Below are 10,977 nucleotides of genomic sequence, written 5' to 3'. Positions count from 1 at the left end.
TCAACGACCGAGAGCAGACGCATCAGCACTCCGGGGACCTCACCGCTTGTATTCTCTGCCAAGTAATTCTGTTAACTTTAATTTCATTTCAATCGCTTTCTTTTAGTCCTCGGAGCAGCCCTCGGTCGGGGGACTGCTTTATTAATTAATTTACGACCAGTCTCGGTCTTTTATCTTGTACTACGTAATTCAATATGTGACCACGTGGTGGCGCATCACCTATAAACCGATTCGTGCCGCGGGCGTTTTGATAGTTTCAACCGTGTACGTATGTGAGCTGAAGTAGCGGAATAAATCAGGTGTATGAATTTAACGTATTATTCTTTTATTTTCAATCTGTGTGTCCACGTGGAGAGTGACGGCGTGTGGGACGCCTGAGAGCCCACTTCGTAGGGAAAAGCGTGCCCGACGCTGAGAGCGGGCAGGAATTAGTGCTAGATGTTTTCAAGGGGGGGATATCACGTCTCACATGGGCGACGTCACGCCCTGAGTTAGGAGTCTCACCGGGTCCACGTGCCGTACCACGTGGTGGCGCCCACTAGCAATCCACCGTAAAGCCGACCGACCGACACCCCCCCCCCCCCCGTGACACTATCTTACCAGAAACTGTGAGTTCTTTGTCCACTCGACCACGTGTGCGCCTGTACAGGGACCAAGGTGTGTGGGACGCCTACAGAGCCCACTGATGACTACTGTTCAGTATCATAGCAGTGTGCCAGCCACTCAGAGCAAGCTGGTAGGGTGTATAAATAAGAACACAGGGGAAATTGAGTCCAGCACCCACATGGGCCACATGGTGTAGAGTCGTCATCCATTTAGTGGCACCCAAGTCCACGACTAGTAATTACTCTAGTTAAATACGTTTATTCCTCCAGCCCAGTCATCACTATTGAGAAAAATCTCAGTTTTATTTAAACTAACCTTTGTTTTTTTTTTTGTGTGGTTATTTTTGGGTAAGCATGCAGAAGTGTTGATTTGTTCATTTTTTCCAAATTCACACATTAATATTACTTACCCCGAGCCCCAATTACATAATTTTAATTTTTGTGTAATGATAATGTCATGTATATGATTATTTCTTAAAATACCTTTTGACATGAGAACAAGAATGGACTTCTTAGAGAGTAAACTGAAATTTCCACGGACTTTTTAGCCACTCACTGTTGATGAATAACATGAAATATTCCCTATAAGTTCAAAAACTCAATGTAGACTGTAACATGGTTTTAAGATTTTCAAGTTATTAATTTTATCTACATATTATAAACGTGAATTAAATTTCCAAACTCCAGGCAGCATATAAAGCTGCTGAAATTTTATTCAACTCATTCACAAGTTCACCAACATCTGGTAGAAAAATGTTTCTCTGATTCACACGAGAGTATGCTAAATTTTCTAATCTTGTACCAGTACAATGAAGTGTTAGTTTTCATCATTTTCATTCTTCTGACTTTTTAGGGACACACAAAGAAATAACTTATAGTGTTTAAATGCTCGAGACATGTGTAGTATGTGGGGCAGTAGGTTTAAATTTGTAATCCCTAAAGACTTAAAAATGCAGTTTCTGGGGAATATTGGTTATAAACCTTTCACAGCTTGAATACTCTTCAATGAATGTCAAAATTGCTTCAAGACATTTATTATGCAAACTCTTTTCCAAATAAATAAAAAATTTTGTTTTTACCCAAAATACACAACATTTGGCAAGGTAAAAGAGTATAAGGGCATTATCAATCGCCTCATTAAAATTCACCTTCCAGTTAAACTTGAACCACACCACAACTGCAGTCTTCCACACTTCATTGACAGCAGGAAGCAATGAGCTACCACACCCTTGTTTTGTTCAGGATTATGGATTTTGGACTGTTTCGCTATGATGCTGTAACAGTGGGGAGACTGGAGTACACTTCAGCAGTAGTGACACAAACATAATATTTACGGTAAACACGAACACATACAAGGTAATTGAACAATAGTGTAGGAAGTTAGTTTTGAACATCTATAGCCCTCACAAAAAAAATTCATACCATAAAACCATTTAAATAAAATTATATTCTGTTGAATAAGATGAGTTCTGATAAATGATCATCAATGTATGATAAAATTGTAAGGAGTTGGTTTAAAATATAAAATTAATGTACATTATCAACGCACACATTTACCAAACTTTTAATTTCTTTTTAAAAATTCAGTTATTTTCCTACCAGAAATACAGTCAAAATGCATTTATATGAAACTAAAATATCTTGCTATAGTATTTCATAGCATTAGATGAAGGCATAAAATCTATTTGGTAGTACAAGTATTTTAGCTAGAGTTCTACCAGGGAAACTCCATCAGCTAAAATTATGTTATTGATGTTTAATTCTCAGCATTTTAAAAGTTAGTTTGTTTTTATACAAATACCACCATTTCTAGAAAATACCTAGAAAATATTATCCTATTGAACACAATATTGAAAGAAATGGCTAGCATGTTTCTGTAAAATTTCTCAAGCAGCTTCTTACGTTACGCAGTCAACTACAGTACGGAACATTCCCACCTTACTTAATTCAGCTGCCACTACGACATGCTTGTAAAATAAGCTGAAGCCGGACTCAAGACTTCCTTATTGCACGTATCCATCTCAAGCCTTAAAATATATTTGATAAAAACTCTGCTGGGCCGGTAAATGCATTCCTTTTTGGCGTCTTGGCAGGCATTCTTTGGCTACGGGGAAACTGTTTCCTAACGTGGCTGGCGACAGTGCTTCACGCGCCAGCCACACGAACCTGGTTCCGCACTCGACCGCACAAAACGTCGCTCGCTTGTGATTGGTCCTTACGAGTTCAGCAGCCCACGACCGAGTGGCGACTGGTTCCTGACCTGTGTCGCAAGACTGTACACCGAGGAGAATGACCAAAGAAAGGACGATGCAACATTTTTTTTCTGTGGTCGGTTTAAAAATAAACTGTAACCAAAGATGATTACTTCAAACCATTACGTATATTTATGATGTAAAGGGTTGGTTTGATTTCAAATAGTGAAAGCCAATTGGCGTAGTCAGGATTTGTGAAAGAGGAAGCTATAAGAATATATTTTTGATAGCTGTTTTCGGGTGTCTATAGAGCATCCCACTCTTAGATTGCAGTGTGGAAGTAAATGGGCGCATTCTCTCTCTCTCTCTCTAACACACGCCGATTGCCGTTAGCACTGTCCTTGTTTCTTCGTACGTTGTTGCCAAATATCAAACGAAATTTAAAATTTAATTTAATTTTTGGACCAAGTTTTTTTTTCATATTGTATAGAATCAAAATACGCATCAGGAAATGCTTATTTTGAATACTTAACAATATTTTAAGTGTCCGAAAAAATTAAAAAACATAACTTATTCGCTGCGAACTGTTTTGAAGTATTCCGATATGTTTCACATCAAAAAAAGAAAACCTATTTGTGTATTTCATTCAGATTTTTTTATTAGTAAATTAATGCCTTAGGACGCCACCGAACAAATGTTAAGACAAAAACTGTACAGGTTTCACTTAAATAATTTTTTAATATATTGAAATGCATTTTCTCACAACCTGACACATCAAAAAGTTGATCCGCGGAAAACGTTTTTTCTGTTAAAGATAGATGGGGGACGAAAGCGAGAAAAATGTTCACAATGAATTGAATTAGTTTTTAAAAGCAGCCCCATCTCAATTGCTTCTACAGTTTCCGTGGAAATAGCTGTTAAAGATGTGTCTTATCAGTACAAGAGCGCGCGCTGCCGTCGTAAAAGGAAACAGGGTCGTGTGTTTAGATAAGTGGGGTTCTGTCCTACAAGCAATTTCAAATACATGGCTTCCTTAGTCAACAAAAAATATTATAATCGATTCTTGAACATAATATGTAAAATGTATGAAATAAATACGAAGGAATTCAATAGCGATCATGGTACAAAATGTTGAATTATTTTTCTATCCTCAACACCAAGCATCTTATCAAACATTGTTTTAGACAAAGTTTTGGAAAATAATTATGATATTATTACAAACAATTTAAACAGATTTGATAAGGTGTTTACTAAGGCAGTTACGTTTTTTTGTCCGGTGAAATTGTTGTTCGAACCCATGCAGTTATGGCTGGTCGTATCAAAAATGTATTTAGAAAACATTTTTCGGCATTAGGTAATCCGAGTTATCATACGTTAAAACGGATTCGATATTATTCATATTATGGGAGTTGTTGCGATTTTTCTGTTTTTCAAAAAATCTTCCCCATTTCGAACCAATTGTTCGGATTTTTCCCATAACTTACTCGACCGAGAATTTCCATTACCGTATTTTATTTATAATTTTGGACATGACTTGTCCAAAAATACGGCATTTATCGGGCCCATGAAAATGCGATATATATAAATATATATATATAATTATATATATATGGGATTTTTAGAACAGAAAAGAAAACTATAACAAATTTTCGTCTACAATAGGTAGTTTTTATTTAAAATTTACGTAAAAGTGGCATTATTACAAATTTATATGTGTAATAGTATAAAATATTATAAATTACGATATGATATCTTAAAATGCTTCTTGTTCGATCCAAATTACATAGACACGCATCTCCTGAAATTCGTAATGTGTTAGAGATTTGGCAACAGCGCGCGCCATAAGCCGTGTACTGCAATCTAAGAGTGGGACGGGCTATAGAAGGGGATTTAGAAATAAAAGGGGGAGAGGTTATCGGTTATGGAATATCTCCCAGATAAGCAGAGGGTCCTCTTCCAGAAATATTTTAAAAATATGATGCTTTAAAACACATTTTGAAGCTTTCTGAGGAATCTTAAGTGTTTTTTCAATATCTTTCAATCATGAATATTAAATGTCACTTAACGCATGTTTAAATTGAAGGATACTCTCTAATATAACATATTCATCTGCCATAAATAGAACAACCATACATTATAAATTTTAATCTGGTTGATGAGTTTCCTTATTATTGAAAGAAATAAAAGCACCACCACCCTGACTATGCCCTTGGCTTATTGAAGAGTAAATAAAAAAAATTAGCAGCCCGACTTGTAGCTTGAATGGTCTAGTTTTTTCTGTATCAACAAAAACACAAGCCTCTCCCCTCCTTCCTTGAATTATGACAGTTTCGTTTGTGTTGACACGTAATATGAAATGTAAAACATAACGTTATGTAGCAGTGAGAGAGTGGTTGCAGGTTGGGGACAGAACACGAGGCATTCTCCTGGGTGCAGAGTGGAAGCGCGCGGAGAGGCAGAGCTGTCAGTATATGTGCGGCGCGAGCTGCAGCCTCCACACGGACATGGGCCTCTTGAAGACCGTGACCTGCCCCTGCTCCTTGCCGCCCAGCACGAACACGCACAGGGCGACGGGCGACTCGACGGAGAAGCAGCTGACGCGCTGCTCCTCCGGGGAGCGCTCGGCGCGGCCGGCGCTGCTGGCGCGCGACTTCTTCCTGCGCTCCACGCCTCGCAGCTCCACCAGCTCGCGGCTGATGCTGCGGCCGCTGGCGTCCTCCAGCAGGCTGTCGGGCGGCGAGTTGAGCAGGCGGGCCGGAGCCACGTGCCACGAGCGCCGCTGGCCCAGGATCGTCTGGATGTCCGGGCCCAGGTAGTTGGGGTTGCAGAACCCCACCACGCCGTCCCTGCCCGGGGTCCGCGCCTGCGCCTCCCCGGGGCTCGCCCGGTTGTTGCACATGCTGTAGTTGCTGGCGGACGCTATGCTCGCGTAGTCCGACGTGGACGCCGCCTCGTCGGAGGCGTCGTCGGCGCCGTTGCGAGCGCGCGCCTTGTCGCCGGCGCTGATGAGGTGCGAGTTGTAGCTGTCGCTGCGGCGGCCGGGCTGGAAGCGCTGGTGCACGAAGGAGAACTCGACGTGGGGCTTCGCCGCCGGCGGCTCGGCCGACCCGAACACGTCGTTCTCCATCTCGTCGTCGGTGTCGAAGTAGACGAGCCGCGTGATCTCGACGGGCGTGAGCGCGGGCGGCGCCGCCAGCGCGCCGAGGTTGGGCACGGAGAACGGGTCCCGGGGGAGGGTGGCCGACGAGGCGGAGGACGAGTTGCTGTCGGCGTCGCTGCTCCTGGGCACGGGTAGGGAGGGCGGCGGAGGGCGCCTGCGCGCGATCACGCCGGCGCTGCGCGACTTGACCATCTTGTGGCTGGCGTCCTCGCTGGCCGTCGAGTGCTGCAGCAGCAGGCTCTCGGTGCTCTCGTCGTGGCTGCTGCTAGTCAGCACGCTGTAGCTGCACTTGTGGTGGCTGAGGCGCGACAGGTTGATCTGGCTCAGCTTGGAGATCTCGCGCAGGAAGCCGCCCCCGTTGGCGGACACGACGACGCCGCCGCCGCCGCCGCGGCGAGCCTCCGCGAAGCTGACGACGGAGGGCTGGCGGTCGTCGCAGGGCGACACGCGGTTGGAGGCGAAGGCGTGGCCGGTGCTGCGGTCGACGGAGCCGCCGCCGCGGGGGCGGTGCTGGCCGCGGAGGGCAGACTGTCCCGGGGGCGGACCGGCCAGCAGCAGCTCGGAGACGGCGAGCGCCACGCTCTCAGAGCGCGCCCTGGGTCGGGGGCCTGCCACCTGCACGCGCTCCCAGCTCTCCGTGCCTGCACACAGACCCGCACTCCCACTCTCCGTGCCTGCACACAGACCCGCATTCCCACTGTCCGTGCCTGCACACAGACCCGCATTCCCACTGTCCGTGCCTGCACACAGACCCGCACTCTCACTCTCCGTGCCTGCACACAGACCCTTGTGTCTTCAGCAAGCAAGCAACGGGGAGCGGCTCTTCGTCCACTTTATATCTCAAGATACATGGAGTCCAGCAAACCTTATATGTGTGGGTCAAGGTGTACTTACCTACATTCTAGGGGAAATAAATACATTTTAAGTTCTTTAAATAATTCATGCAATAGGGAATTTTGATATAATACAATTTCTTGGACATACAATGATGAACCTAAACAGGAAATATGGTCAACACAACGCTGACATCACAGACGAACACATTTCAACATAAATATCATACGGCACAAGAATTCCAGGGAAGGAATTTAGTTGTGACTAACAGTGCGAAACTTCAATGGTGTATGCCCAAGAAATTGTATTAAACTGATTAAATTTTATTCTACTTTTAGTAATTATTATAAAATAATTATTTATTAATAATATTAATTATATATTAATATTACATTCATAGCTCAAAATATTACTAAACAAAAAAATAAAAAAATGTTTAGTTACAATAAAAAAATCCCTTTCGGCACAGTCTACAGGCGTAGGTAAATTTTGAAGATCCTATTTATTCCGGAAATATTTTGGAAACTTTATAAACTTCTCGAACATTTTAAGAACTTAATGTACAAAAAATATATAATATGTTCTCCATTATTACAAGATGATCATTTAAATATTTGCTTATTTTCCATGCAGCGAACCTATTATGAATCTTTTTAACTCAATGTATCCAGCACTGAATAGGGTAGAACAAGTTTCATATTATAGACCAAATCAGGTAATTTATTTTTTGGCCTTCAAACACTATTTTTCATCCCTTGCACTAATAACATGGTCATATAAAAATTTGCTTTGCATCAAAGTTTAAGATTATATAAGGATAGTTTAAAATAAATATGAATTTGATACTAAGAAAGTTATTAATTATTTTTAAATTTAAACACATATTTTTACGGTAATAATACGTTAAATCAAAAATTGTTTCAGCCAAAGTTTTTGATGTAGTCTAGGATTTATACAATAAATTATAACCGATTTGATAGTATATCTATTTAAAAACTAATGTTTATTTTTTAATTTCAAACATTATTTCCACCTCCTGCAGTAATGGTTAGATAGATAAAAATTTATTTTAACAATAGTTTTAGACAATATTTAGAATGTTAAACATAAATAAGAATGGATTTGATAGGGTAAATTGTAGGGAAATTTTATTTATTTTCTTTTTTCAACCCATTGCAATAATGGTTTGTTTTATAAAACATTGTTACGGATAAAAGTTTTAGATAAAAATTATAAGATTTACAAACAATTTAAATGGATTTGATAGAGTGCTTACTAAGGGATTTACTAATTTTTTTTTTCATTTAACCCCTGTTTATTTCACCCCTTGCAGTCATGGTAGGTAGTATAAAAAATTATTTCAGACAAAATTTGTATATAGTAATATTAAATCAAGGTTTTACAGTAAATTAGAACAAATTTGTTTGTGTACATGGTACAGAAAATAGGATTTTTTTTATTATACTACCCTTAATTTTTTTCAATCTCCTGCATCAATGGCTGATATTATCAAAAATTGTTGCAAACAAACATTTTAGTTAAAAATTATAAGATTTACAAAAAATTTGAACAGATTTGATAGTGTAGCCTACCTACAAAGGGAGTAATGAATTATTTTAAAATTCTACTCATTATTTTTTAAACCCCTTGAAGCAATGGTTTTTCTAATAAAAAATTGTTTCAGCCAGAAGTTTTAGATAAAGTTATAATATTTGTAAACACTTTGAACAGATTTGATGGTGTACCTACTAAGGGAGTTATTAATTATTTTTTTTAAATTCTCCCTTAATGTTTTCAGCCCCTTGCAGCAATGGTTCATCTAAAACATTATCTGTACTTATTCGATGTTATGCCTATGAAGGAATTATTTTTTTTGTCCTCTAACCCTTGTTTTTTTACATGCTTTATATTAGCTTCACCTGTATGTTTGTTTGTCTGTCCGTCTGTAACTCTTTCGACTAAGAGTGAGTGTCATATCACTGTAAAATGTCCCACCAATTTCATTATGTTAGTTAGCCGAGCAGTCTAAGGCGTGCGACTTCTGTGAGGTCAGCTTTCAGGATCAGCGTTTCGTGGGTTCTACACCCGGCCATGCCAAAAAAAAAAAAAAAGGTTTTTTTTCCCGGTAAATTCTAAGATTATATCCATACATCTAACTGTAAATGATTCGGAGAGACTTTGTCAATTCTTTGTGACGTTGCAACTCCAAATAGTTATCTCAGATGGTAATAGGTAGTGTCGGTAACTCATTTCCCTATGATAATTATACATAAATATAGTTTAAAAAACTAAAAAAAACATGCTTTTAAAGAATATCAAACTAAAAAGTTAAAAATAAATATAGTTTAAAAAACTAAAAAAACATGCTTTTAAAGAATATCAAACTAAAAAGTTAAAAATAAATATAGTTTAAAAAACTAAAGAAGATGCTTTTAAAGATTATCAAACTAAAAAGTAAAAAATAATTCTAAAATTTAATTTATGACAATAGTATATAAGCAATACTAGTATAAATGAGAAAAAAGCATGGGGCGCTTAATATACAAAAAATATGGCACAAAGCGCCTCAAGCTTTTTTCTCATTTATACTAGTATTGCTTATATACTATTGTCATAAATTAAATTTTAAAATTATTTTTTACTTTTTAGTTTGATAATCTTTAAAAGCATGTTTCTTTAGTTTTTTAAACTATATTTTTCAACCATATGGTTGGTGATATCAAAAACTTTTTCAGACAAAATATTCTGGTATTAGGTACACCTACGAGTTATAATACGTTGAAACGGATGTGATACTTTCCTATTATATGAGAGTTACAACTATTTTTCCTGTTTTTTTTTTTTTTTCAAAAACCTTACCCCTTTTCTACTCCTTTTGTTGGATACTGCCCATTAACGAACTCAACAGAGATTTTCCACAAGTAGATTTTATCTATCAGTTTGGAAGTGATTTGTGAAAAAATTGCAACTGTTATCTTGCCTACAAAATTGTAACTATAAATATATAACTTTATGACTTGACGATACACGTGGCGGTGAGGCCTTACTTAAGGCGCTCGAGTTTAAAGTCGGAGATCGCAGAAGGGAGTACCAACTAAATGCAGTGAGAAGTACGGTCCCTAGGCAAAAAAGAATGACCTGGATAATAATTGAAAACATCACTGCCTGTTTACTATTTAATATTTCCGCTTGGCATCGGCTTGGTACATTGAAATACAGAACCATTAACACAAATCTGCAGAAGATCTAGATCTCGCATTAAAGAGAAGGACATCTAAAGTAATCACATATTATAAACACTATATTACGGGTAATTATACAAATATTTAGAAAGCATTAGTTTTTCCCTAACAGGTCCGTTGATTACAATCCTGGATGACGTAATTGTCTATAACTGTTGTTTAGGCACAATTCCCAATGTTTTGGTCAAACCGGACTCTCGTTTCGACGTAATTATGCGAGTCTCACATCCCGCACCACAGCAATGTGTTAAGTCTGGCTTGCAGTTTACGTAAATTCTCGCGTAGCGTAAAAAGGAGAAGTAGAGTTTATTTCGCCACATTACGATTCAAGAAACTAGCAAGATAATGAATTTGAGTTTATGATCAGTCAAGTCTCTCTGCTCATTGTTTTTCCTTGAAAAACCAACCCGGTGTCCGGCTGTTAATAGCGGTTGCGTCGAGGCTTACTTGTAGTTGCGCAGCATGGTGGACGATAACCCGGGCTGGGCACTCGTCGATGCGTAGGTGAATGGAACAGCCTTTCCATTTTAGCAGCGGCGCAACACGCCTGCACCCGCGAACCGAAGTCGACTCCACCAGCCGCCAGCACCGTCTCCCCGCTCGCCAGCCGCAGCCCGTCGCAGGTTAACGCGTCACCATGACGTCATAAGGCTCAGCGCGCCGCGCGGTGTTAGCTCGCGGAAACACACACAAGCGCAGCGCCGCGAATGTCCGTAATGCTTTGGTTTTAATCGATCTTCAAGACGAAATTGAACCAAGTGCCAAACAATCTATCATAACATATTATATAATTAATTACCAAATTAAAAGGACGTTAAAACAAACAAATAATAAAAGTAAAGTTAATGGAGGCGTGGCAAACGCCTCAGCGGCGTGCGGCTTTGGTTGAACCCCGTCATGCGCCGTTTGGAACCCGCCTGAGTCTGACGCCACCCCGACTTGGG

The 10,977-nt window shown here is 39.8% G+C and overlaps 1 protein-coding gene across 1 annotated transcript; it reads left to right on the top strand.

Annotated features, from left to right (window-relative positions):
* On the top strand, positions 1 to 6,051 carry LOC134534140 (uncharacterized). The gene is made up of 2 exons (XM_063372249.1): positions 1 to 62; positions 5,234 to 6,051. The coding sequence occupies exon 2, from the start codon at positions 5,269 to 5,271 to the stop codon at positions 5,611 to 5,613; it is 345 nt and encodes a 114-aa protein (XP_063228319.1). The 5' UTR covers positions 1 to 62; positions 5,234 to 5,268; the 3' UTR covers positions 5,614 to 6,051.
* Positions 6,052 to 10,977: the final 4,926 nt, after the last annotated feature.

Source organism: Bacillus rossius, chromosome 7 (assembly GCF_032445375.1).
Source record: "Bacillus rossius redtenbacheri isolate Brsri chromosome 7, Brsri_v3, whole genome shotgun sequence".
Classification (NCBI taxonomy): Eukaryota; Metazoa; Arthropoda; class Insecta; order Phasmatodea; family Bacillidae; genus Bacillus; species Bacillus rossius.
This window is presented reverse-complemented; position numbering and strand designations above follow the sequence as displayed.